General features: G+C 34.3%; 5 protein-coding genes across 6 annotated transcripts; 4 read left to right on the top strand and 1 right to left on the bottom strand.

Annotated features, from left to right (window-relative positions):
• The first annotated feature begins 2 nt into the window (after positions 1-2).
• On the top strand, positions 3-5,428 carry LOC103871558 (high-affinity nitrate transporter 2.1-like). The gene is made up of 3 exons (XM_033272536.1): positions 3-3,765; positions 3,855-3,970; positions 4,093-5,428. The coding sequence occupies exons 1-3, from the start codon at positions 2,956-2,958 to the stop codon at positions 4,757-4,759; spliced, it is 1,593 nt and encodes a 530-aa protein (XP_033128427.1). The 5' UTR covers positions 3-2,955; the 3' UTR covers positions 4,760-5,428.
• A 518-nt stretch (positions 5,429-5,946) lies between these two features.
• NRT2.2 (high-affinity nitrate transporter 2.1) lies at positions 5,947-8,337 on the bottom strand. The gene is made up of 3 exons (XM_009149820.3): positions 7,470-8,337; positions 7,263-7,378; positions 5,947-6,794 (listed from the first exon to the last, which is right to left on the bottom strand). The coding sequence occupies exons 1-3, from the start codon at positions 8,277-8,279 to the stop codon at positions 6,128-6,130; spliced, it is 1,593 nt and encodes a 530-aa protein (XP_009148068.3). The 5' UTR covers positions 8,280-8,337; the 3' UTR covers positions 5,947-6,127.
• A 5,446-nt stretch (positions 8,338-13,783) lies between these two features.
• Positions 13,784-15,695, top strand: LOC103871556 (alpha carbonic anhydrase 7-like). 2 transcript variants are annotated; one of them, XM_009149818.3, is made up of 7 exons: positions 13,784-13,947; positions 14,050-14,267; positions 14,471-14,577; positions 14,752-14,854; positions 14,958-15,125; positions 15,187-15,240; positions 15,480-15,695. In XM_009149818.3, exons 1-7 carry the CDS (start codon positions 13,854-13,856, stop codon positions 15,552-15,554), a joined length of 819 nt encoding a protein of 272 aa, XP_009148066.2. In that variant the 5' UTR covers positions 13,784-13,853; the 3' UTR covers positions 15,555-15,695. The 2 variants fall into 2 exon arrangements, with proteins under 2 accessions (XP_009148066.2, XP_033128425.1); XM_033272534.1 differs by having other exon boundaries at positions 15,187-15,695.
• Positions 15,696-19,415: 3,720 nt separating this feature from the next.
• On the top strand, positions 19,416-23,097 carry LOC103871697 (alpha carbonic anhydrase 7-like). Its single transcript, XM_009149976.2, has 7 exons — positions 19,416-21,515; positions 21,616-21,833; positions 22,042-22,148; positions 22,321-22,423; positions 22,501-22,668; positions 22,764-22,817; positions 23,006-23,097. Exons 1-7 carry the CDS (start codon positions 21,422-21,424, stop codon positions 23,078-23,080), a joined length of 819 nt encoding a protein of 272 aa, XP_009148224.2. The 5' UTR covers positions 19,416-21,421; the 3' UTR covers positions 23,081-23,097.
• Positions 23,098-23,164: 67 nt separating this feature from the next.
• On the top strand, positions 23,165-25,855 carry LOC103871555 (pentatricopeptide repeat-containing protein At1g08070, chloroplastic). Its single transcript, XM_009149817.3, has one exon. The coding sequence runs from the start codon at positions 23,416-23,418 to the stop codon at positions 25,639-25,641; it is 2,226 nt and encodes a 741-aa protein (XP_009148065.1). The 5' UTR covers positions 23,165-23,415; the 3' UTR covers positions 25,642-25,855.
• The last annotated feature ends 2,132 nt before the right edge of the window (positions 25,856-27,987 follow it).

Here is a 27,987-nt window from a genome sequence, read left to right as displayed (position 1 = left end):
GTCTCCCGGAAATAGTTTTCTATGTATATCAATCAGTGTACGAGGGCATTGTTCTGTAATTTAGGAAATTGTAACAAAACAAGTTTATAACTTCATATTTTATGTTGTGTTTCAAAAAAAAAAAAACTTCATATTTTATGGAAATCTTTTATGTTTGGTATTTTATTTAAGTTTTCCTTTTATTTCTTGTATAACAACTTTCTTCATGAGCTATTAGACCTCTTGTAGAAGATGAATAAACCTGTTCTCTGAGTTTTCTCTAAATTCTGTGATCAAAATCAATTTTTAATTTTGTGTTCATACCAGAACCGTGTTTAGAGCCTTTTAAAAAAGGCATTCGCCTAGGGTCCCCAAATTTTGTAGAAATTTTAGGGTCTCAAATTATAAAAAAAATACTTTTACATGGTAGTTAACATATTCTATTAGTTAGATTTTTATTTTTATTTGAATTTAAATTGGACTTCTATTTAAAGTAACTAGGTTTGTAATCATTTTTGCTATATTTTAAATAAAACTATAAAGATTCTACTTCTAAAAAACTGTAAATATTTGATCACATTGCTCTTTTTTTATATGCTATGAGTTAGATTTATTTTATATATTTATGAGAATTTGATAAAGAAAATATAATATTTTCAATATATAGTTTATTATAGTTAATTTAAATGTTAAGATTTATATTTTTGACAGCTACCAACATTTCAATCAAAAATTTATATCTTTGTATTTATATTACAAATTCATACTTTTTGTTCATGATTTAAAATTTTATTTTATAAAATTTTGGTGAAGAAAATTTAAAAAACGTTTATGTAATACTTCAAAACTTTTGAGTGTTATATATATATATATATATGTTATTAAAAATATATCATGTAAAATATATTTTTGAAATCGCCTCGGGCCTCCGAAAACCTTCGCACGGCACTGGTTCATACGATAGTGTTAAGTAAAAAAAGATTGAGGACAGTTTAGCTCATACGTTGTCATTACGTTTGTCTTTTCAACATTACGGTGTAATTACGTTCGATTAATAAGCCAGTTTGGACTGAAGTGAGAACTTTAACCTATCTTTTTATACCAGCGAAAAAATTGACCTATATATAACTTTAGCGTATTAATCGTATATTCATAATCCAACCAATATTTTCTAATAATCGGATTATATATATAAACCCAAAGTTCTATATCCGCCCCGGCGTTTCCAGACTTTAAATGTTAACGTGGACTCATATTTTTAATTATTGGTTTGAATAATACGATCAAATTGATTTGCCAGCATCTGAAAGTTGAAAACTATCTCCCACATTACTATATTAGTATATAACAGTGACGACATCATCAGAAAGTTGACTTTTCACATTTGGACAGCGAATTTTTTGTCTTTTCTTAGACCTCAACAGGCCTCAACACAGGGAACAGTGGGAACGTCAGCAAGATTGGTTTATACAAGTACCAATAATATGGTACGGCAACTATGGTTCATGCACATATATTACCTACACGTATATCGGCTCCTTGTCCTCTACCAAGTACAATATACGCATGTCTACCTATCAATTCCCTAGGGTCCATTTGCTCCTTTATATATAAAATTCGAAACTTATTCTAAAAATAAGTAGGATTTTTTTTTTTAAAGTTTTAACTTTATATCTAAGAACTTATAATAGTTAAATTTTGTAAATTTATGGGTTTTGTCTTCTTTTTCTCTAAACAAACCAAATATGTTTTTGTTGTTGTTAAAGTAAACCTTTAAATTTGGGGACATTCTTTCATTTGACTGGTTAATATGCATATTAAGTGTCACTTATTATACGTATAAGTCTAATGGTGGGATGTAAAACTGCTAATGCCGATCAAATTATATTACATGGCGTAGATGGTTGTCCACTTGGGCTTATAATCATATGTCAGGTGGTATATATATGATTATGCAGTTTTCAAGTATTACAATAAGTGATCGTATTGAAAGGTAAGAGACAACTAATATGCAGCTAAGGCCACGATAAATTCGATCCGAGAGACAGCAATTATATTACTCAATAAATCATAATTATTCATATCCTTGATAACATACGATATAGACACTTACATTGACACCCATCAAATTATTAGTCTGACTGTATAATTATTGAGAATTACAATGACAGCACTTTATCATAATGAATAGAAATGTAGATTTTAATGAGTAGCGTGATGCCTATGTGATTGTTCCCCTTCCGTGAAAAGAGTGCGAGCTTGATATTTTGAATGCAAGATTGTAACAAAGTAGTCATTGAACCAAGTGGAAACTTGTTGTGGTACCACTTGCATATAAAGTCTTCAAATTCACAAGGCGGATTAAAGTGTTAGGATTCGAGAACTGTGACAACCGAAAAAAAAAACGAATACATGAAGTTCCACGGACTAACAACAATCTCATATAGTATAATCTAATAATATTTGTGGTTTTAGTTTAAACAATCTTATGGGTGGTCTACAGTAAGACTACAGATGAGAAACGGTATAGAGAGTAATTAAGCCTCTCCAAGTTTATGTCCGACCTCAGCTATTCATGAACCTTACGATCCTAAATCACATATGTTAATAATCGAAAGTCTGAAAGTTTATATAGTTAATACGTTAGTATATTATATTCTATTTAGATATGTCTAAAGGATTCAACATAAACAGTGAATTATGAACCAGAAGAGAAGGATAGATTGTCATTTAAGAAATAGACAACCTTTCGGATAAGCGAGGGGACTAGGCAATAGATTCCTCCAAAATAATACCTTAAAATTGTTGTCGTAAAAATAATAATAAAAAACTCTAATAAATTGTTAGTTAGCCGTTGAGAATCTCCAAGGAATGCATTTTTCAAATATGAATACTATATAAGCCCTACGTGTAATCTCTAGACATCAATAAACACAAACTTGAATCAAATATCAACTTGTAAAGGAACTTAGACCAATGGGGGATTCTACTGGCGAGCCGGGAAGCTCCATGCATGGAGTCACCGGTAGAGAACAAACTTTCGCTTTCTCGGTGGCTTCACCGATCGTCCCTACCGACAAGACGGCAAAGTTCGACCTGCCGGTGGACTCGGAGCATAAGGCAACGGTTTTCAAGCTCTTCTCCTTCGCCAAACCTCACATGAGAACGTTCCATCTCTCGTGGATATCTTTCTCCACATGTTTCGTCTCGACATTCGCAGCTGCACCACTTGTCCCCATCATCCGTGAGAATCTCAACCTCACCAAACAAGACATTGGAAATGCTGGAGTTGCCTCGGTCTCGGGAAGTATATTCTCTAGGCTGGTGATGGGAGCTGTATGTGATCTTCTAGGCCCACGTTACGGATGTGCCTTCCTTGTGATGCTTTCCGCGCCAACGGTGTTCTCGATGAGCTTCGTGCATGATGCTGGAGGCTTTATAACGGTGAGGTTCATGATTGGTTTCTGCCTGGCGACGTTTGTGTCTTGTCAATACTGGATGAGCACTATGTTCAATAGTCAGATCATTGGTCTTGTGAACGGGACAGCCGCCGGATGGGGTAACATGGGTGGTGGCATAACACAATTGCTCATGCCTATTGTGTATGAAATCATAAGGCGTTGTGGTGCAACAGCCTTCACGGCCTGGAGGATTGCCTTCTTTGTCCCTGGATGGTTGCACATCATCATGGGAGTCTTGGTGCTCAATCTAGGTCAAGATCTTCCTGATGGCAACCGAAGTGCCTTGGAGAAAAAGGGAGAAGTTGCCAAAGACAAATTTGGAAAGGTAATTGTATACACATGTGGATATGTCATCGTAGCGAGATAGATGATTAAATTTTTTAATTAACTCTTGATTTTTTATAAATGGTGTAGATTATGTGGTACGCCGTTACAAACTACAGGACCTGGATCTTCGTTCTTCTCTATGGATACTCCATGGGAGTTGAGTTGAGCACTGATAATGTTATCGCCGAGTACTTTTTTGACAGGTTTGCTTTTGATTTAAAACCTAATAAAATATAGTTTGGTATATTATTTTATTTTTATTTTTTATTTTGGAATAGAGTACTTTTGCATGACATAAGAGTAAACATGTATATGGTTTGTTTAGGTTTCACTTGAAGCTCCACACAGCCGGAATCATAGCAGCATGTTTCGGTATGGCTAATTTCTTTGCTCGTCCAGCAGGAGGCTATGCGTCTGACCTTGCAGCAAGGTACTTCGGTATGAGAGGAAGGTTGTGGGCGTTGTGGATCATTCAAACGCTCGGTGGTCTCTTCTGTGTCTGGCTCGGCCGCGCAAACACCCTCGTTACTGCTGTTGTGGCTATGATCCTCTTCTCTTTAGGAGCACAAGCCGCTTGCGGAGCCACCTTCGCAATCGTTCCCTTTGTTTCTCGGCGAGCCCTTGGTATCATCTCAGGTTTAACCGGTGCTGGAGGAAACTTTGGGTCAGGGCTCACACAGCTCATCTTCTTCTCGACCTCAAGGTTCACAACCGAACAAGGAATAACATGGATGGGAGTGATGATAGTTGCTTGTACGTTGCCTGTGACTTTAATCCACTTCCCTCAATGGGGGAGCATGTTCTTGCCTCCTTCTAAAGATCCAGTCAAAGGTACGGAGGAGCACTACTATGCTTCAGAGTGGAATGAGCAGGAGAAGGAGAAGAACATGCATCAAGGAAGCCTCCGGTTTGCTGAGAACGCCAAGTCTGAGGGCGGCCGCCGTGTCCGTTCTGGTGCTACGCCGCCTGGGAACACACCCAACAATGTTTGATCACACCGATGATCTGTCAAGAAAATCAATAATTTCACTAATGTTAAATGGAAATAAACAGTGGAAAATAAAAATATATTTCTTTCTTTATATGCTTTTCTTGTGTTTTGCCTTTTGTTTTTGAGTTTTGTTACGCTTGTATATTTTGTATGCTTGTAACGAGTGTTTTAAAACTAAAAAACTCCTTTTGATTGAAGTGTTTGTACGTATTGGGGAATTTTACTAAAAGTCTATAAATTAGGATTTTAATAATACATACGTAAATGTAAATGCCATTGTTCTCCGGATCACAAAACGTAAAGTCGTTCATTCAACTAAACATATAAACTGATGCTTCTTGTTGTCCAAGAAGAAGATTAAAATACTATGTGTCTAAGATGTGTACACAATACTAAAAATTAACTTTTGATGCCTGTTAATATTATATATAGAACATCACACGTTATTACATAACCTTTCGTCTTACTTCCACTATATAAAAAACATCTCCGTCTTCATAGAAGTCATTTATAATGTTTTTTCAACTAAAATGTCAACTTAGGCAATTGTTTTTCGCAAAACAGTTGTGTTTTCATACGTACAAAAACCAAATCAAAATGTCAACAATAACAACTAAGCTAAATTTAAGATAGTAGAGTAGGTAAAAAAATTATAACGAACGCAGTCAGATCTCTTATAATGTTTTTTTAAATGTCTTATAATTGAGATTTTGGCAAACAATTCTTTGCTTGTATTAAATTCACGAGAGAGAAATTAAACTTGTGATTTTCATTTGCTTCATGAATGAACTCTTGGAATTGCGTTTGTAGCTGACGTAAATGGATTCATATATTGGCAAAATGACGAATTCATGTTTTTTTTGACGAGTTCATGTTTCTTACTAGTTATTGTGTACTCCCGTTGTTCTTTAAAAATTATGAATTTAGTTGTTTTTTTTATTTTTTTTATTTCATGAATTTAGTTGTTTGTTTTGCTATAAATTGTGTAATCGCTTTTTTAAGAAAAAAAAATGTTAAATATACGGTTTTGCTGAGGTATGTGTTGAGAAATTAGAGGCTTTGGATAATTATGTATCTCTACGTGGTGTAACTCTATAATGAGTTGAACCGTGGAGTTTGAAAATTCCAATATCTTCAGACCTTAATGATATAGGATAAGTAGTAAACTAATGTCGCAAGAGATAGACATTTTGATTAGAAATATTTCTTGAAGCCGTAAACAAAACAAATGTTTCTTCAGTGAAAGAAAGAAAGATACACAACAAATAACGTCCAGCAAGCATTGATAACATACGCATTTGTTTTCACTGTGGGACATATAAATTCTTATCTGCGACCATCCTTCACACTTTCCTTGTGGCTGGTATGATCAAACATTGTTTGGTGTGTTCTCAGGCGGGGTAGCAGCAGAACGGACACGGCGGCCGCCCTCAGACTTGGCGTTCTTAGCAAACCTGAGGCTTCCCTGATGCATGTTCTTCTCCTTCTCCTGCTCATTCCACTCTGAAGCATAATAGTGCTCCTCCGTACCTTTGACTGGATCGGTAGAAGGAGGCAAGAACATGCTTCCCCACTGAGGGAAGTGGATTAAAGTCACAGGCAACGTGCAGGCAACTATCATCACTCCCATCCATGTTAGCCCTTGTTCGGTTGTGAATCTTGAGGTCGAGAAGAAGATGAGCTGTGTGAGCCCTGACCCAAAGTTTCCTCCGGCACCGGTTAAACCTGAGATGATACCAAGGGCTCGCCGAGAAACAAAGGGAACGATTGCGAAGGTGGCTCCACAAGCGGCTTGTGCTCCTAAAGAGAAGAGGATCATAGCTACAACAGCAGTGACGAGGGTGTTTGCACGACCGAGCCACACACAGAATAGACCACCCGCTGTCTGAATGATCCACAATGCCCACAACCGCCCTCTCATCCCGAAGTACTTGGCTGCAAGGTCAGACGCATAGCCTCCTGCTGGACGAGCAAAGAAATTGGCCATACCAAAAGATGCTGCGATGATTCCGGCAGTGTGAAGCTTCAAGTGAAATCTGAACGAACCATATATAATATTTACTCTTTGGTCATGCAAAAATACAATTTATAACAAGAATAACACACAAAAAAACAGAAATGTATTTTACATTTCTATCATTCGGAAGTCTACATATATATAGACTTCCTTATAAACTTATTTTGTAGTCTACACTGTAAGAAGTCTACATATATATACATTTTTTTTCCATTATAATTTTTGCTAAAGAATAAATAATTAAACTATTTTCAAATTTTAAACTATTACCCTAACTTCACTCTTAAATACTGAAAACTAAATCCTACACCGAAACCCAAATGTAAAATACAAAATATTTACTATTAACTAATGTTATTTTGAGAATTTTATTTTCTTGTTTGCTATTTTAAAAATAAAGATAGGTTTTATTATTATCATGAGGTATTTCTCAAAGTGTACAATCAATACCAAAAATGTTATTTTCGGTTTCAAATCAAAAGCTAACCTGTCAAAAAAGTACTCAGCGATAACATTATCAGTGCTCAACTCAACTCCCATGGAGTATCCATAAAGAAGAACGAAGATCCAAGTCCTGTAGTTTGTAACGGCGTACCACATAATCTACACAATGTATACGAAAAAACACTAGTTAAACCTTTGATCCATTAGCTACCACATAGGTATTATGATATTATTCATATAGATAATATACCTTTCCGAATTTGTCTTTGGCAACTTCTCCCTTCTTCTCTAAGGCACTTCGGTTCCCATCTGGGAGATCTTGACCTAGATTGAGCACCAAGACTCCCATGATGATGTGCAACCAACCAGGGACAAAGAAGGCAATCCTCCAGGCCGTGAAAGCCGTTGCACCACAACGCCTTATGATTTCATACACAATAGGCATGAGCAATTGCGTTATGCCACCACCCATGTTACCCCATCCGGCGGCTGTCCCGTTCACAAGACCAATGATCTGACTATTGAACATAGTGCTCATCCAGTATTGACAAGACACAAACGTCGCCAGGCAGAAACCAATCATGAACCTCACAGTTATAAATCCTCCAGCATCATGCACGAAGCTCATCGAGAACACCGTTGGCGCGGAAAGCATCACAAGGAAGGCACATCCGTACCGTGGGCCTAGAAGATCACACACGGCTCCCATCACCAGCCTAGAGAAAATACTTCCCGAGACCGAGGCAACTCCAGCATTTCCAATGTCTTGTTTGGTGAGGTTGAGATTCTCACGGATGATGGGGACTAGTGGTGCAGCTGCGAATGTCGAGACAAAACATGTGGAGAAAGATATCCACGAGAGGTGGAACGTTCTCATGTGAGGTTTGGCGAAGGAGAAGAGCTTGAAAACCGTTGCCTTATGCTCCGAGTCCACCGGCAGGTCGAACTTTGCTGTCTTGTCGGTTGGGACAATAGGTGAAGCCACCGAGAAAGCAAAAGTTTGTTCTCTACCGGTGACTCCATGCATGGAGCTTCCCGGCTCGCCAGTAGAATCACCCATTTAAAAAAAAAAAGTTCCTTTACAAGTTTGAGATTTGATTCAAGTTTGTGTTTATTGATGTTTTGAGATTACACCAGGGCATATATAGGGTTCTTAGCGTTGACAATTTTAACAAAAGCATTCTTTGGAGATTCTCAACGGTTAACTTACAATATAAAAGTATTCTTTTGAGGATTCCATTTTCGCCGCACGCATATTCCTAGTCTCCCGCTTATCTCAAAGGTTGCCATTTCTTTTCAAGTTACCGGTATACCCTCCCCTATGGCTAGGAACATATTGTCTTAGTATTATGAAGTTGTTAACTATTATCAATTCCCTTTGTCCAAGAAAGAAACTACGTGAAGCTAAACATAGTGGCTGGTTCCATATAGACTAGCAGGGCCGGGCCTGAATAGAAGCCCATCAAGCATATGCTTGGGGCCCGACGAAAAATATATATATTTTGGGGCCAATGATAAACATAAAGAGCTTGTTCCTCTATTGGTAACATTGCTCTGAGTTTGAAATTAGACCTGGTTTCGAATCACCCTGTCCGCATATTTTTATATTTTTACTGTTTTTTATAAACAAAAGGTCCAAAAATATTTTTTGCTTGTGGGCCGGTATTTTTCAGGCCCGGCCCTGTAGACTAGTAGTTGAAAGAACCTTGTTTGTAGGTTTTAAGTTTAGTCTTTTCTGTGATTATGTGGATAACCACTCAAAAGAGACAAACAGTTTGCCAGATTTATTTGTCCTCGAGGTGGATTTACTATATATGGTTCAGTTGGACCAGAGTTTATGCGGTCTAAACCGGCCTTGCATGGCGGAATTGGATCACTCAATGATATTTTCTATTTTTAATCTATAGTAACATATTTAGTTGTCATCTGGACCACGTAAGATATTGTACATTTACAAGTCATGGAGGGTTATCATTGTCATTATGTACACTAAATAGTATCCACAAAAGGAATATATGATCCTTTAGTGAATAAACTAATTGATCTCCCAGACGGTCGAATTTAGAGTGGCCTCAGCTGCACATTAGTTGTCTCTTCAATTTGCTTACGACTGCGTAGAACTTTAAACGACAACAAAGAGTCTCTAGTGATTCATATATCATTACTGATCTTGATCCGTGACGTAAAAAATTACTACAATTTATCTAATTATGCATTATTGTGTGTAAATTTCATCATCTAAATCTAAGAGAGATATAACCTTTAGGTTTTGAAAGACAAAAACTACATATATAATGTGTGTGTGTTTTTGGGTGAACATAAACAATCTTTTTATTATTGTTCAGTGCAAGAGAAAAAAAAACTACAAGAGATCTTAAAAGAAGATAGCAAATTAATCTGATATACACAAACAACATAATATACAGTTTGAACTTCTTGTTAGCCTTTTAGGCTTTTAGCCATCGTAACAACTAGTGAATCTGAATTTCTCAAAAGTTCTTGATAGTACAACCGTGTCATTAGTTAACAACAGCAAAAATTCAAAAAATATCATATAACTGATGATGGTGCATTTGATATGTAGATATGCGTATAATCAAAATATCTATATGCGAAATGTGAGTGCACGAAATTTCCGTACTATCCGCGCCGTGACGTTAGGCCAGTCGAGCAAACTATGGGATGGGTTGTCTCGCGAAGGGTATTTGAAAACGTCAAATGCTTATCAATCAATCTTGCTGACGTGTCGACGTTCCAACAAGTTGGGATATAAAGAAACAAACATAAATTCCTTGTCGAAATGTGAAAACTCGAAAGTCAACTACATTGATGAGCTCATCGCCTTTAAGCCCTTAAATTTGTAACATGTGTACTTTTGCTGTATTAATTTGACATATATAATGGAGACAGAGGAATACTACAATACTGACTATTTATCATTAATCATGTAATTTATTTATTTTGATTAAAAATTAAGGCAGCTCTCTTTATGTGAATTTAGGCATACAATTCCAAAATAAGTGTGTTTCCATGCATTGCTATATACCGCAATCCTTTAAAAGCAGTCGTCGACTAGTTTTTTTAGTCAAGTGTCTTAGCATGTTGGATTACGATTCCAAGTCGACCAAGTGTATATCTCCTATCAGAGTAGTCTATTTGTGCTTATCCGCCAAGTAACTACATTATTGACGTTTAATTAAGTTTTTTTTGTGTAGTTTCAGACAACTTGCATATGTACACATATATATAATTTCAAGCTGGTCAAGTCATAACTCAAATAAACTAATCCAGACATATTTCCAAATTAGCTTTTCGACTGTTTGTAGAGACTTTGAGATTATATTGTTATAATTGCTTCATTGACCTGCATCGTGGCCTGCCTACTTAATCCAAGGGACCTTAATCAAATGCTGGCAATTCAAGTATTATTATTTTGTAGATATTTGATTGATCCTGACACCATTAGACTTTTCGTATAATTTCCCCATTTCAGATAAAGACATCCTCGCTGACTCTCAAATATACAAAGTACTATCGTTTTAATCATATTTAGATCCATCCATCTAAGTGTGTAGTGAGCTTTATAAATTAGATAATAATTTCTAGTTTAATGTTACATATATGACCAGTGGTGTAAGATATGCTAGGAGTTAGCCGTTTGCTATAGCTAGCGAACCACCATACATCGTCTTGTGTATGTGGCCGTTTACATATGGTAAATTTTATTTTCTGTATATAGAGCATCCACATTTTTTTTTTTTGAAACACATATATAGAGCATCCACATTGTTTTTTTTTTTGAAATACAAAGGCTCCAAATGGTGATCAAGGGAATAAGTGGGAATAGCTAATTTTTTTAGCATTTCTTACAATTTCATCATTTACAATGAATACTTGTTACCTATGATTCTTTAACATTACTTAAAATTTAAGGAATAAAAGACTATAATTATTCCTTGACAAATTAGAGGAGAAATAAATTTTCTTTTTATTTTATTCTCTTTCATTCATTTTTTCCTATTCTTTTTCTATTTTTTTTGTGGTTACCGGTTAGAGCCAAAGGTATCCACAATGGTTGCAAAACCATTTTTCAACTTAAACTAGAATAAAGGTTTTTTTGTGGACAAAATATTAGAATAAAGGTTATTCCAAAATAGTAAGAGTTAAAAGTCTCGGTTCTAAATGGGTTAGATGTGGCCTGGGGCACATTAGAGTGCTAGTAATAAGATTAGGCCCGTGAACATAAAATTTAAAAGCCTGTGGGTACATTAGTGTGCTAGTAATAAGATTAGGCCCATGAACATCAAATTTTTTTAAGAAGTTTAGATGGACGCTAAGCCCGAATTTTAAACACTCCATAGTCAACGGCTAAAATCTATAATCGAGTTCAGTAAATTTTTTATTTATTAATAAAAGAAATCTCACAACAATATGTGATCAGATGAATGTCGAAAATTAAATCGATACGTAAATTTGTTAATAAAGTTCAATTTTTTTCTTATTTATTAAGCCCGGGTCCAGATAAACCTCATACAAACATATATATAAATCTTGTAGTTCAAGCAATAGCGGAACCTCCGGCCGGCAAGCACCACAAGTTATGACCGCTATACAAAGACGACCAACAAAGAATATGACGTAGTTTGATTTCTAGAATTTCATTTTTATTTTGAAGACAACAAATTTGGTCTATGTTCTTGCCATGAGATTCAACAACCAAAATTATACCTCTGTTTTATGATGCCAGAACATACTCTTTCCCGTCGTCTATCGTCCTGATGCAATAAGAAGACTCTTTTCAAAACTTGATGACGACACAGAGACATGTCAAAGTCATAAAAGTTGGTCTCACTCGTATAATTTGTCTGTCTTTCACCACTTATATTCATATTGTATCATGTGAACTAGCAACGCAACAGTGAGCAGAATGATCATCACTAATTACAATTTTCTCTCAAGATTAATCGAATGAAAACTGGTTATTTTATGTCGTACGTAGTGGAGTAAGTACGATGAGGGCAACGATGAATTCTTATAATGCTTGTTAACCAGACTCTTTTGAAGTTGTTGAATTCTCGAACTTTTTTATTTCAAAAGCTCATTTTGTGCATTTGTCAAATCAAATATAAAAAAGCACAACCTAATATAAAATTCTGGCTTTACAACGTTTATAACTGAAGTACGCTATAGTTTTTCATGCGTCCCCTTTATAATATCTCCAAACTGATTAATGCTTAACCGGATAAATTTTTCAAGATGACTGATCAATCAAAATTTGACTTGAAATTTAGTTTGAATAAGGATCAAATGCAAAACATAGAACATAAGGGGATGGTTGAGACGTTGCAACCAGGTTTGGGCTATGAATGTTCACATGAAATTAGATAAACAAAATGAGACGTTACAATTAGGTTTCTGGATGGTACGACCATCAGACTTACAGGAATAAAGGATAATTTCAATATTTACTTGCTTATATTATATGGTAAGGTGAAACGATTATTTGACCTTGCGGAATTCAAATGGTGATCTTCTTTATAATTTTTTTTTAAAAGTTGGTGAATGTTATCTAACCATACTAAATAATTACTTTTTGACTAATGGTCTGAAAAGTTTCAGAAAGTGCTCCTCTCATGAAACGATTTGCATGGTTGTAGGCAGGAAAGTAACGCGAGACTTCAAGATGTTGTTTTCATGTATTGGTTTTCATCACCTTTTCGGGAGGTTGTTCTTCTGTCAATAAAACTTGAATTTGCAGATCAGCTTTCAAACAAAGAAAATACATGAAAGTAAATTATATATTAACTCAGTCTTAAATTTGATAAATATGTTTTGGCAAATGTCACAGCTTTATTTGTGTAAAAAAAAAAAATTCTGCGTACGTTTTTACCTTCCCCTTCCTTTTTTATAGTTTTTTTTCCTTCATATTTTGTTGCTTTCTAAAATTTAGATGTAACTGGGAAAAATCTAGCAAACAAGGAATTATGTTCAATATTATAATAATTGACGAGAAAGTTTGTATGTCAAAGTTCCTAATTTATTTTCATCGGCACTGATATTTGAGAATGATTTGTCAAACTTTCTGATATCATGATACTGATTAGCAATGAAAATTGTCATTAATACAACAGAAGCATTAAAATTTTCAATAATAGTACTACTACTTATAATTTTCTATTATGTCTGCTGAATAGATAGGACAGTTAATGATTCAGATGTGAAATTGTTTCTTCATTATGCTATTTCAAAAGTAATAAAATGTGTGCCATATCCTTGTAACCTATTGACACATATGAATGAACGCAATAAATCCCACATGTGTTTTCTTACTGGAAATGGTAACCGATTTGGTGATGAAAATTTGGGTTTGATTCACACCTGCTCTCTGTTCCGATATTAAATATAAACATATTTCCAAAAGAGTCAAAGTTGTCGTCTGGAGGGAAGAGAGCATGGGAAGTCTCGTGGACTAGTAACATATCCGTACAAAATCGTCTGTCTCAAGTCTCTCAACAAGTATTTATAGTTGCACGTATTTTCCCTAACACAGCTCAACACGGAATAACTTGTCTTACAACTTAAACACTAAAGGTTATTTATCTCTCTTTCCGTCTTCAGCAAGATAGAACAAAAGATGGGGAGCTCATCAGTCCAATGCATCTTCTTTGTGTTCATCATTCTCAACTTCATTTCGCTATCGACTGCTGCTTCAAGTCATGGAGAAGTTGGTACGTAAGCTTTGAGATTTTCTATTTTATTCTATATTTCTATATATCTTCTAAATTAGGTTTATGACAATCTTGAATATATTTTTTATTGGTGATATGTAGAGGATGAACACGAGTTTAACTACAAGAAAAACGACGATAAGGGGCCAGAGAGATGGGGCGAAATTAAACCAGAATGGGAGATGTGTGGAAAAGGAGAGATACAATCTCCTATTGATCTGATGAACGAGAGAGTTAAGATTGTTTCTCATCTTGGACGGCTTATTAGAGACTATGAAGCTTCCAATGCCACTATCAAGAACAGAGGCCATGACATTATGGTATATATTTATAATACCCTGGAGACCTAGCTATTTTCTGTTTAAGCACATACTTTTTCATTGATTTTGTTGAGTTTCTATCCATACACTAGCCAAACACGTAAACACATGTTGAAGCAACTAGCTTTTATGTGTTTCTACTTGTTAATAGTTGTAACCTTTTATAAACCAATTTTTATTATTTTGTTGATATTGTTGGACAGCTAAAATTTGAAGCTGGAGCAGGAAGTATTAAGATCAATGGTTTTCAATACGAACTCCAACAGCTTCACTGGCACTCTCCCTCTGAGCATACGGTCAATGGAAGAAGGTAGCCAATTCATTTTGAGGAAAAGAAAAACATCACACCAAACGTCTTCGAAATATCATCTATACTTTTAAAAAGCAATAATTCTGTAACTGTTAAAGTATAATATATTAATAGAATTTGATATATATGACACTTGGATATATCTAATAGACGAAATATGTAACATGAAAACAGGTTTGCACTAGAGCTGCATATGGTTCACGAAGGCAAGAATGGGAGAATGGCTGTTGTGACTGTCTTGTACAAGATCGGAAGAGCTGATACTTTTATTAGATCGGTACACAAAAACACAAAAAAAAAAACTTACTACCTATTATTTATCAATTTTTTTTAATTATTATCAATAATAGTATTCATTTATAATTTTTGGTTTGTGCTAGTTGGAGAAGGAACTAGAGGCCATTACTGATCTGGATGACGCAGAGAAACATGTAAGGATGATTGATCCCAAACAAATTAAGATCGGAAGCAGAAAATATTACAGATACATTGGTTCACTTACCACTCCACCTTGTACCCAGAACGTTACTTGGAGTGTCGTTAGAAAGGTAACCTATAATATTTATCCATTTTCAAAACTTCATGTTAATTGTATTGCATGGTTTTCAGATTAGGACCGTGACAAGAGAACAAGTGAGACTTCTCCGTGTGGCTGTACACGATGTAAGTTTTGTTTTCCCCCCCCTCAACATTTCACACTTAACAAACAAAAGCAATGTCGTATTCTTAAAATATATATATCATATAACATCGTTAACTTATGTTCTCACACTGATCTCAATTGCATATTTCACAAGTCAAGATATAAGTCCATAGTGCGTATATATGATAAGCTAAGACCATGACGTTTTGTCTGTCCAATTTATTCACCAATTTCCATTATTTTGATTAATATTTAACAGGACTCGCTGACGAATGCCAGACCGGTTCAACCAATCAACAAGCGCGTGGTTCGCTTATACAGACCAAGAGTTTAGTTGATGAAGAAGACACTTTACAAGTTCTTACCAATCTTTAATTCTTCATATATACACAAAATAATGGTTTCACTAGTTACTATACTGTTTTGATGTGTATTTGTTTATCGTCTACGAAAAATAATGACATTATATAATTAATCTTGCTTTTATGATAACGACTACCCAATCGTTGCTAATATGGCCCAAAAAGAAACCAAACATAAGCTAACATAAAGTTTATAAATAAAAGCCCAATTAGGCCCATTAAGAAGTTTTGGCGGGTAGTTTAAATACCCGTTAGATGTGATAAGAAAGAGTGATGGCGCTCTCTTATCTCTTCCTCTCGTAGTTCTCACCTCTTCCCATTCCACGTTAACATTCGGTATTCCACTCACGAGTTCTTTCTTTATCATTATCTTCGTTGTATCGTGATTGACATGTCCGAGCCTCGTATGCCATCTATTTGATTCACTAATATATGCTAAGTTTAGTTGAACCGCCTTCTTGATTCCCATGCGCACCTTATAGAGCTCATTTTTAGACCTTTGTGCTTTAACGAGTAGCATGCCATGTTGATCATGCATGGTTAGCTCTTCTCTTCACAACCTTATATCACATCCTGACTATATTGCTCGTCCGAGACTATTGTCTCTCAAATCCAGAATAAAATAGACGTTGGTCATCTTCCTTGACTAATCGTTCATATCTATGAAATATATTATTCTTTTTTCCTTTTATACCAATGCATGAATCATCCATGACTCTTACTTTTCCCGTAATTGAGCTATCCAATTTAGAAAATATCTCTTGTCTCCTGTTATATGGTTATTCGCGCCGTTATCTAGATACCATATGTTCTCTACTCCAGCGTTTGTTTCGTATTTGTCTGTTAGACAAATTTTCTCGTCAAAATACATCACTTCGTGCATCATAAGCTTATCCGCGTCATGTGTCTCGCTATTGTCGTTTTCTTGAACTTCTTGTAGCTTTAGTAGTCGGACAGGACAGTCCGTGGCGTAATGCCCTAATTTGTCACAACAATAGCAAGTTATGTACGGTGCGTCGCTTGTCCAATTATTCCGACCTCGACCAGGTCCTCTGTACAAAGAGCATCCTCTTCGTCCTCTGTTTCCGAAATCTCTATTGTAGTCCCTCCGATACTCTTAATTATGTTGTCCGGTCTGAGCTTCAATATTTATGTACATAAGTTTGGTTTGATCTTCTTGTGGTTCCTCGTCTTCGAATATGCGTTCTTCATATGGTTTTAAACGACCAATAATACCTTCGTAAATTTTAGTATTAAGGTCTAATACTTGCTGGAGAGATGCCACAATATGAATGTATTTCTTGTGAGGGAGGCTCTTAAGGAACTTCTTGACGAGTTTAAGCTCTTCGATACTCACTAGACTTTGAAAATATCTCAGATAGCTTACCTCAAAACTCATCAATAATCTCGTTATCCTACATCTTGAGTCGATCATACTCATTCATCAGAGTTTGTAACCTTGCTTCTTTGACTATTTTTGCTCCTACATGCCTTGCTTAATCGCTTCATGTACCTTCTTCACAATATCGAGTTCTCCAACTTGAAGAATAAGAGTTCCGGTATAGATTGAAACAATAAAGCTATGGTCATGTTGTTCTTGTCTCCCTCGGTTGTTTCTTCTCCTTCTATAACCTCCCAAACCTTGTGTACCTTCAATGCAATTTTCATTCTTATGGTCCAAACGGTGTAATTTGTTGAACTCAACATCGGACATTGTATTGAGGACGATCCTCAACTGTTTTTCATCTTCCCAGTCCAAGAAACAATATATCCCATCTCTTCATAAGTCTCTGATACAAAATGTAGAACTCAAAGATCGAAAGTAACTTGAACTTAAAAAATTAACTCTTCTTTATTGCTTTAGAAAACTCATTCAAAAACTAAATCTCTCAAGTCTCTCCATCTCAAAATTCATATCTAATGTCACACTTTGACATCTCTATATATACTAGAGATTTTTTCCGCGCTTCGCGCGGATTATGTCTTATAAATTTATTTTATTTATAATATTATTTGTTAATTTTTTTCTTTTATATTAACTTCTTGTTTTTCCAATGTTAGTTTTTCTTAATTTAAATTTATATGTTAATAATTTTTCATTTTTTTGTTGTAGATGGAGAATTATATTTTTTATTGATGGTTTTTTGTATGTGATAGTGACATAAACTTTTTGAAATTTTAAAATAATATTATATATAGTACGATTAACACATTAAAGAAGAGAAACATATTCAGACACATTTTACACAGGTTTTATATGCATAATTTTAAACATTATATATGTATATATTATAAGTTTGAAACATGTAAATGCTTTCTAAAGCTAAATACTTGTTCTGAGTTTACATAACTTATCGAAAGTTTTATCTCTTTTTAAATTCAAATCACAGAAAAAATATAAAAAAGTCAGTATAGATAGGTTTTTTGGGCTTTTAAATCAACACTGAAAAATTACATGAATCAGATAACAACAGTTTTGTAAACAACTGGATAAAATTTGACCGAGCCAAAGATTTTCACACAATATGTTCTTTCTTCTTCAAATTGCGAAGAACCTATAGGCACAAGAAAAAAATCATAAATTTTGTTTTCACTTATATATCATTTTTTCTCCTTTACACACGGAGTTTATTACACTGCTATAAGCAATGTAGAACTCTATTCATATAAGATTCACATCTATGCATTTTGACAAAGAAGAATTTCAGCCATCTTTAGTTTCAGAATATACCAACTTCAGTCATATACATTATATTTTCTCTATGATTCAAAACTTATAATTTTAATATATGTGCAGATTTCCATGTGAAAAGGCACGCACGCCATCTATCATTCAACCTATTACTTTTTCCAAAGTAAACACTATAATCCTCGTTTGGTTAGCTCCACAAACTAATCTCTTTGGATCAGTTTATCAAAAAATATGGATACTAATGTCAGAAAAGAATATAAACACTATCAACAATACATATTGGCACAAGAATATTTGGTTCAAGGAACATATTCCACGTAATGCGTTTATATCATGGCTGGCTTTGCGGAGAAGACTGCCAACCAAGGATCGCTTGAGGCGTTGGGGATTAAATGTCTCAGGAACGTGCGCCCTTTGTAATCTGGAAATAGAGACTCACCATCATCTCTTCTTTGAGTGCTCTTTCTCTCGCTTGATATGGGAGCCTTTTGCTGCTGAAGTTTGGATTTCTCCTCCGGCTGATCTACACTCTGTTGCAGCCTAGATCAATCAACCTCGCGTCAACGTAGATGCACATGCTACTCCAGTCATTAAGCTCTACTTTCAGTCATGTCTCCTCACCTTCATCAGTCATCCTTGCCTCTTTCGACCGTATGATGCGTGACCGTCTCCTCTCTTACCCGGTAAGTTCTTCTTTCTCATCTTCTCTACTTCTTTTTATATTTCTTGTATAAGACTTCCTTAAGGCTTTTTTTACCTTGAGTTGTTGTTGGTTGTTTTTGTTTCCTTGCTGTAATAAGTTGTTTAAAAACAACAGTGTAACCTTTTAGAAAATAATAATCTTAACATCTTACCAAAAAAAAAACAACAAATATTGACTTATTTATGTGAATATATATTTTATTTTAAATCATTATAGTGGACGAATAAAACACCATAATTTGTACAACAAATTTTCTTAGATTCACCTCATCATACTCACCATTTTACCATTTTAATTACATAATTTTACATGAGCTTCTTCATCCTTCCCGGTTATTTTCTCTTTATTTATAACTACAATATAATGTTATAAATTATATATATTATAAATTAATAATTTATTTACCCTTAAAGTCTAACTATTAAAATATAACATAATTCAATATAGATATATGATTCTATTAATAAATTAGCAGTTACAAATTTAAAATTTCTAGAAATATCAAAAGTTGTATGTTAGTTAATTATTTTCTAAATGATATTTATTTTTAATTCTTTTTAGATGAGAATATTTTGGCTGAGGTGGATAGTCTCAAAAGCCTTGAATTTAGTCCCTTTTATATAGTAGGATAAGAATATAAAGTCCTAAACACACTAGACATTATAATGTTTAGATAACTCTTAAACACTTAAGGACTTTTCTATTTCCTAATCCACAATTCAGTAGGAAATAGATAACTTGATCTTCAAGTTATTTCAAGTTTATCCCAACATGTTAGGTTTGGTTAGTTCGGTTCTAGAATATTTCCAACTGAAGTAAACCATAATTAGTTTGGTTTGGATCAGTTTTGGTTTCGTTTGTATTCGGTTCGGTTCGTATTCGGCTTGGTTTGTGTTTCGGTTCGGTTTAATTGGGTTCCCTTAGTTTAATTATTTTAACAGAAATCATGTTTTTAAACATAAATGTATGGTCATGAAATCATCATGTTGGTGACTATGAAAAAACTAAGCTATGTAAACTAAATCCAATATAAAACACACAAAAGTTCATAAGAACATAATCAAATCAAAGTTAACTATAAAACAAATAGAAAATTAAACAAATCATTAATAATGCTTCGTAAGAATAAATTATGTAAATTAAATCTAATATAAAGCTGAAACAAAAATCTTATAAAACCACAAAAGTTTATAAGAACACAACAGTTAAAGTAAATAGAATATTAAAAAAGTTAATAGTGACTTTAGTGTTTGGATTTTAATATATTGTTTATTGTTAGTATGTTTAATTCAAATAAAAACAAAAACACATTGGTTTCTTGGTTCGGTTTAACGCGGTTCGGTTTAGTGCAGTTCGGTTTAACGCAGTTCAGTTCGGATCTATTTCGGTTTGGTTTGTTCAGGTTGAGAAAATTCTAAACCAAACTATTTGATAATAGATTTTGGTTTGGTTTGGATCGATTTCGGTTCGGTTTTCTTGCCTACCCCTACTAAATAAAGAATCATGCTATATGAAATATTAAATATTTATTTGACAAAAAAATGGTAGAAAAAAGGTAATATAAATTCATGAAAATCTATATTAATCTAAAATAAGTTATGATCAAATTTCATAAGTCAATCTATATAAATTTTCACAATCCACATAACATTTTTAGATCAATCAACTCTTAAAATTCACAAAGTCTATACAAATTCATCTCCTAATAATCCCCTAAGAAGATTCACATAAACATGTGAAGAAAGAACTTTGGAGAATCTTTTTGGGTTCTTTTACTTTTGTGTAATTTTTTTTTTTTGAAAAATAAACTAATTAATTATTATTTATAATTTGGAAAGGTTGATATTTATACAAAATGGAATTGATTTTGTAGTAACTAGGTTTCCTTCTCAACTGGATTAATTTGCTCAAGTTACAATAATTTAGCAATCCCTGTTAGTCAAAGTAAATTAGAATCTTCATAACTGCACTTGCCTTATCACAGATAGAAATTTATTTCTCAAAACTACTCTTATTGCACTGTAGAGTGTTCAAAATAACACACGTAATTATCATTTAGCATTTGGAAAGTTTGATATTTATACAAAATGGAATCGATTTGGTAATAACTAGTTTCCTTCTCGACTAGATTAATTTGCTGAAGTTAGAATAATTTAGCAATCTCTGTTAGTCAAAGTAAATTATAATCTTCATAACTACAGTACTTACCTTATCACAGATTGAGTTTGAATAGAATTTTACACTGACATTGTCTAAGATGGTTACTTTGCAAATTATTCTTTGATAATTGTGGACTAGTAACATATCCGTACAAAATCGTCTGTCTCAACAAGTATTTATAGTTGCATGTGCTTCTCAACCAAGCTCAATACGTACTACCTTGTCTTACAATTTAAACGCTAAGACCCATTTCTCTTTCCCTCCTCATCAAGACAAAACAAGAGATGGAGAGCTCACCAATCCGATGCATCTTCTTTGTGTTTATCATTTTCACCCTCTTTTCGTTTTCGACTGCTGCTACAAGTAATGGAGAAGTTGGTGCGTAAGCTTTGAGATTTTCTAGTTTATTCTATATTTCTATATACTTCTAAATTGATTTTTTTACAATCTTGAATATTTTTTTATTGGTGATATGTAGAGGACGAACGCGAGTTTAACTACAAGAAGAACGATGATAAGGGGCCAGACAGATGGGGCGAAATTAAACCGGAATGGGAGATGTGTGGAAAAGGAGAGTTACAATCTCCCATTGATATGATGAACGAGAGAGTTAAGATTGTTTCTCATCTTGGACGGCTTATTAGAGACTATGAACCTTCCAATGCCACTATCAAGAACAGAGGCCATGACATTATGGTATATTTTTATAATACCCTGGAGACCTAGCTATTTTTTGTTTATGCACATGCTTTTTATTGATTTTGTTGAGTTTCTATCCACACAACTAGCCAAACACGTAAACCTAGGTTATATGTGTCTCGACTTGTTAATAGTTGTAACCTTTTATAAACCAGTTTTTATTATTTTGTTTTTTTTTTATTATTTTGTTGATATTGTTGAACAGCTAAAATTTGAAGATGGAGCAGGAAGTATTAAGATCAATGGTTTTCAATATGAACTCCAACAGCTTCACTGGCACTCTCCCTCTGAGCATACGGTCAACGGAAGAAGGTAGCCAATTAATTTTGAATAAAAGAAAAACATCACACCAAACGTCTTGGAAATATCATCTATACTTTTAAAAAGCAATAATTCTGTAAATGTTAAAGTATAATATATTAATAATTTGATATATATGACACTTGGATACATCTAATATACGAAATCTGCAACATGCAAACAGGTTTGCACTTGAGCTGCATATGGTTCACGAAGGCAAGAATGGGAGAATGGCTGTTGTGACTGTCTTGTACAAGATCGGAAGAGCTGATACTTTTATCAGATCGGTACACAAAATATATAAAAAAAAACTTACTAACTATTATTTTTATCAATTATGATCTATATCTTTGGTTTGTGCTAGTTGGAGAAGGAATTAGAGGCCATTACCGATCTGGATGACGCAGAGAAACATGTAAGGATGATTGATCCCAAACAAATTAAGATCGGAAGCAGAAAATATTACAGATACATAGGCTCACTTACCACTCCTCCTTGTACCCAGAACGTTACTTGGAGTGTCGTTAGAAAGGTAACCTTTAAAATTTATCCATTTTCAAAACTTCATGTTTATTGTATTGCATGGTTATTGGTTAATAGCAGTGTTTGTTTCCTTAAAATTTTCAGATTAGGACCGTGACAAGGGAACAAGTGAGGCTTCTCCGTGTGGCTGTGCACGATGTATGTTTTGTTTTTCCTCTCATCATTAACTTATGTTTAATCTCAAACTGAGATTCTCAATTGCATATTTCTCAAGTCAAGATATAAGTCTATAGTGCGGCAAATATGATAAGATAAGACCATGATGTTTTGTCGTCGAACATACAATTAATCATATCCTTTTCATTATTTTGATTAATATTTAACAGGACTCCCTGACGAATGCGAGGCCGGTTCAACCAATAAACAAGCGCATGGTTCACTTATACAGACCAAGAGTTTAGTTGATGAAGAAGACACATTACAAGTTCTTACCAGTCTTTAATTCTCCATATAAACACCAAAATAATGGTTTCACCAGTTCCTACACTGTTTTCGATATGTATTTGTTTATCCTCTACGAAAAACAATGATATTATAAAATTAATCTTGTTTTTAAGTTTTATGATAACGACTACCTAATTCTACCGTTATCAACATTTTGAGTTTGCTTATATGACCCAATACGAAACCGAACATGAGCTAAATAAAGTATTCGTAAGAAGCCCAATAAGGCCCACGAAGAAGTTTTGGCGGGTAGTTTAAATATCCGTTAGATGCGATAAGAATCATAAGAGCGATGGCTCTCTCTTATCCTCCTCTTGCAGTTCCCTCTTTTTACCCATTCCACTTCCTTCCTTCTTCCTGTGATCCTCCCTACGACATTCTTCAAACCCACCCTTCTCTTTCCCTCCTCTCCAATTGCAAAACCCACCAATCTCTCCGTGAAACCCACGCTCAGATGGTCAAAACGGGGCTCCACAACACCAACTACGCTCTCAGCAAGCTCCTCGAGCTCTGCGTTGTTTCTCCACACTTCGACGGTCTCCCTTACGCGGTATCTGTCTTCGAAACGATTCAGGAGCCGAACCTGTTGATTTGGAACACAATGCTTCGTGGGCACGCGTCGAGTTCGGACCCTGTTTCGGCTCTGGAGCTGTATCTTCGTATGGTTTCGATTGGGCATCTTCCTAACGCCTACACGTTTCCGTTTCTGTTGAAATCTTGTGCAAAGTCGAAGACTTTCGAGGAAGGGAGACAGATCCACGCGCAGGTTTTGAAGCTTGGGTGTGATCGTGATCGATATGTGCACACTTCTCTGATCTCTATGTACGCGAGAAACGGTAGATTGGAAGATGCACGTAAGGTGTTCGATACAAGTTCTCAACGAGACGTGGTTTCCTGCACAGCTTTGATCACGGGTTATGCGTCCAGAGGCGATGTTCGAAGCGCACGGAAGGTGTTCGATGAAATGCCTGAGAGAGATGTTGTGTCATGGAATGCAATGATCACAGGGTATGTGGAAAACGGTGGTTATGAAGAAGCGTTAGAGTTGTTTAAAGAGATGATGAGGACGAACGTTAGGCCAGACGAGGGTACATTGGTCACTGTACTTTCTGCTTGTGCTCAGTCTGGTAGTATTGAATTGGGTCGTGAGATACATACAATGGTTGATGATCATCATGGGTTTGGTTCAAGTCTCAAGATTGTTAACGGTCTTATCGGTTTGTACTCAAAATGTGGTGACGTGGAGATAGCATCTGGTCTGTTCGAGGGGTTGTCGTGCAAGGATGTAGTTTCATGGAATACTTTGATCGGTGGTTACACGCATATGAATCTTTACAAAGAAGCGTTGCTGTTGTTTCAGGAGATGCTGAGATCAGGTGAAAGTCCAAACGATGTGACAATGCTAAGTGTTCTTCCTGCTTGTGCACACCTTGGAGCCATCGATATTGGAAGATGGATTCATGTGTACATCGACAAGAGATTAAAGGGTGTTACAAATGAAACTTCTCTCCGGACCAGCCTGATCGACATGTATGCCAAATGTGGTGACATAGAGGCAGCACATCAAGTTTTCAACAGCATGATCCGTAGAAGCTTGTCGTCTTGGAACGCAATGATATTTGGATTTGCGATGCACGGGAGAGCCAATGCAGCGTTTAATCTTTTCTCAAAAATGAGAAATAATGGGTTTGAACCAGACGATATCACCTTTGTTGGTTTATTGTCTGCTTGTAGCCATTCCGGTTTGTTAGACCTTGGACGCCATATTTTCAGATCAATGACACATGACTACAACATAACCCCTAAACTAGAGCACTACGGGTGCATGATTGACCTTCTAGGCCATTCGGGTCTATTCAAAGAAGCGGAAGAGATGATAAACACGATGTCAATGGAGCCTGATGGAGTGATTTGGTGCTCTCTTCTCAAAGCTTGCAAGATGCATGGGAATCTTGAACTGGCGGAATCATTTGCACAGAAGCTCATTGAGATTGAACCTGAAAACTCAGGTTCTTATGTTCTTCTATCAAACATATACGCCGCAGCAGGAAGATGGGAAGATGTAGCAAGAATACGAGCGGTTCTCAACGGTAAAGGTATGAAGAAAGTTCCCGGTTGCAGCTCCATTGAAATAGACTCTGTGGTCCATGAGTTCATCATTGGGGATAAACTCCATCCACAGAGTATAGAAATTTACGGGATGTTAGAAGAGATGGATGTGCTACTGGAGGAAGCAGGGTTTGTTCCGGATACCTCTGAAGTGTTGCAGGAGATGGAAGAGGAATGGAAAGAAGGAGCATTGAGGCATCACAGCGAGAAGCTAGCTATTGCATTTGGGTTGATCAGTACGAAACCTGGGACTAAGCTTACAGTAGTGAAGAATCTAAGAGTGTGCAGAAATTGTCATGAGGCTACAAAGCTTATATCAAAGATATACAAAAGGGAGATTGTTGCTAGAGACAGAACTCGGTTCCACCATTTCAGGGATGGTGTGTGTTCTTGCTGTGACTACTGGTAAAAGAACACGATAAGTAAATAGAAAAGATGGTAAACTCTAAGAAGATTTACTGATGTAAGCGTATACATGTAAAGAAAGAGCTTTGAGGAATCTTTTTGGGTAATTCAACTTTTTGACTTACGCCTTGGTTCTTTTACTTTGTGTATTATTTATTTTTCATGAGATAAACTAATTAGAAAAAAAACTAATTAAAAAAAAAATTAACGTTTGGAAAGTTTGATATTCATACAAAATGGAATTGATTATGTAGTAACTAGTTTCCTTCTCAACTTGATTAATATGGTCAAGTTAAAATAATTTAGCAATCTCTGTTAATCAAAGTCAATTAGAATATTAATCATATTAATCAAGTTGAGAAGGAAACTAGTTACTACATAATCAAATGAAAGTATACTAATGAAAGTATTTTTTCAAAATATATTCGTTTACCAATTCAACATAATTTTGATATGTTTGCAAAAAAAACATAACTTTATTATAAAACAGAAGGAGCAACAGAAAGAGTTTAAATTGAATCTATCTATATATCTATATATACTATTAAAACGAAGATCATTTTTTTGAGGTACTCTTCTTACAAGTATTTACATAGCCATGTCATTGTCTTTTAGATTAAATAAAAAGAATTGGAAAATTATTTGTAACAACCAATCGAAAATTCTAGTTACCAGAAATAAATATATTACCACTTAATTACTTTATCATATTTTGGACAAACAAACACAAACTGAGAGCTTGATCATTCGTTAACAGATTGGTGAAAAGAAGATTTTTATGGGTTTCATTTTAAAATAGCAGCAGCGATGGTTATATATTAATCAATACTAGATTTTGACCCGCGCTTTAAAAGCGCGGGACTATTTTTTGTTGACAAATTTATTAACCCGTTTGTTTGTTCGTTATAAGTTTAAGCATGGGTGTTCGGTTTTTGGTTATGTTCCAATTTTTTCTTTTTAGTTTTGGTTCGGTTTTGGTTTGGTTGTGGTTTTGTTTTTTTCGGTTTTTGTAGGTTTTTTTATGAATTTGGAATTAGTTTCGGTTTGGTTATTATGGTTTTTGGGTGTTGTTCGAATAACAATGTTAAAAATCTGATAAAATTTTGAGTTCAATTAGGTTCAGGTTCGGTTCCCATTTTTCGGATAGTTTTGAATAATTCAGATAAAAAAATTATTTTAAATTTTTTTGATAAAATATAGGATAAATTTAAATAGTTTGGATAAAAATATATTGGTGATTCAGTTCTATAGGAGAATTAGGATAATTTAAAATATTTTGGATAAAAAGTAATAGGATAATCCAAATTCATGGGTAGTTTAGTTTTTAAATAGTACTTTTAGATTATTCGATCATTTTAAAACTAAATATAATTATTATTTTAGATATATAAATTGTATTTTGGATAGTTCGGTTCTCAATTTTCTTTCAATTTGGTTTCAGTTTTTCTTTTACAAAATATAGGAATTGTTATTGAATCGGTGTGGTTTTCTATACTTTAAGTGGGTTTCTTGGGTTTAATCTAATTTTCTAATGTTGGGTTTTCTATGCTCAAGAAGGAAATGCTCAAGAAGGAAAAAAGAAAATCCATTGGGTTTTCAGTTTTTCTTGGGTTTTCTACTATATTTGGTATTGATTACGATTTATAAAGTATAGAAAATTAGATTAAAATATCTAATGTTGGTTCATATAAATTAATAGATATTTTAATCTAATTTTCTATACTTTATAAATCGTAATCAATACCAAAAATAGTAGATTTATTAATATTTAGTATTGCACAAGTTATTGAGAGGAATATCTTCTTACAAATTATGGAAGTTGATATATGCAAAATCTCTCATTAAATACAAAATTATGGAATTTTTCTATATCAAATTTAAGGAAGTAATTTATTCCAGTATATTTATATTTTTCAATTTTGGAAGCAAATAATATTTTCAAAATGAAAGCGCAATATACACATCTTTTATAAATTAAATATTAAAATCTTGTATGATATTAAAAATTCAAATATATATTTTTCTTACAATTTAGTTAGGATTATTATCAAAATATATTGAAATTAAGGAAGTTATATATTTAAATATACTTAGATTTTTTTTTAAAGCACAAATCTTTTCAAAATGTAATCACAAGTTATTCTTATGAGTAGCCTCACACAATATTCAAATCTTTTATGAATTATAGAATAAAAGTGTGATAACTCAAATGAGTCAAATACTTAAATTTTTTACAATTTATTTAGGATGATTATACAAAAATACTGTTAGCATAAAAGAATATCTCGTAAACAAAGAACAAAATCAATTTTGTTAAAGATATCAGTTGAAAAACTGTTATTCAACAATA

The sequence above is a fragment of the Brassica rapa genome, chromosome A06 (genome assembly GCF_000309985.2).
Source record: "Brassica rapa cultivar Chiifu-401-42 chromosome A06, CAAS_Brap_v3.01, whole genome shotgun sequence".
NCBI classification, from domain to species: domain Eukaryota; kingdom Viridiplantae; phylum Streptophyta; class Magnoliopsida; order Brassicales; family Brassicaceae; genus Brassica; species Brassica rapa.
Note: the sequence above shows the minus strand (reverse complement) of the source record. Positions and strands in the feature narration are given on the sequence as shown.

Coding starts and splice junctions, on each gene's coding strand:
- LOC103871558 (XM_033272536.1), top strand. CDS start 2,956: ATGGGGGATTCTACTGGCGAGCCGGGAAGCTCCATGCATGGAGTCACC. Junction 3,766..3,854: donor CCAAAGACAAATTTGGAAAG/GTAATTGTATAC, acceptor TAAATGGTGTAG/ATTATGTGGTACGCCGTTAC. Junction 3,971..4,092: donor GCCGAGTACTTTTTTGACAG/GTTTGCTTTTGA, acceptor TGGTTTGTTTAG/GTTTCACTTGAAGCTCCACA.
- NRT2.2 (XM_009149820.3), bottom strand. CDS start 8,279: ATGGGTGATTCTACTGGCGAGCCGGGAAGCTCCATGCATGGAGTCACC. Junction 7,379..7,469: donor CCAAAGACAAATTCGGAAAG/GTATATTATCTA, acceptor TACATTGTGTAG/ATTATGTGGTACGCCGTTAC. Junction 6,795..7,262: donor GCTGAGTACTTTTTTGACAG/GTTAGCTTTTGA, acceptor TGGTTCGTTCAG/ATTTCACTTGAAGCTTCACA.
- LOC103871556 (XM_033272534.1), top strand. CDS start 13,854: ATGGGGAGCTCATCAGTCCAATGCATCTTCTTTGTGTTCATCATTCTC. Junction 13,948..14,049: donor TTCAAGTCATGGAGAAGTTG/GTACGTAAGCTT, acceptor GGTGATATGTAG/AGGATGAACACGAGTTTAAC. Junction 14,578..14,751: donor CATACGGTCAATGGAAGAAG/GTAGCCAATTCA, acceptor ACATGAAAACAG/GTTTGCACTAGAGCTGCATA.
- LOC103871697 (XM_009149976.2), top strand. CDS start 21,422: ATGGAGAGCTCACCAATCCGATGCATCTTCTTTGTGTTTATCATTTTC. Junction 21,834..22,041: donor ACAGAGGCCATGACATTATG/GTATATTTTTAT, acceptor ATTGTTGAACAG/CTAAAATTTGAAGATGGAGC. Junction 22,424..22,500: donor CTGATACTTTTATCAGATCG/GTACACAAAATA, acceptor GGTTTGTGCTAG/TTGGAGAAGGAATTAGAGGC.
- LOC103871555 (XM_009149817.3), top strand. CDS start 23,416: ATGGCTCTCTCTTATCCTCCTCTTGCAGTTCCCTCTTTTTACCCATTC.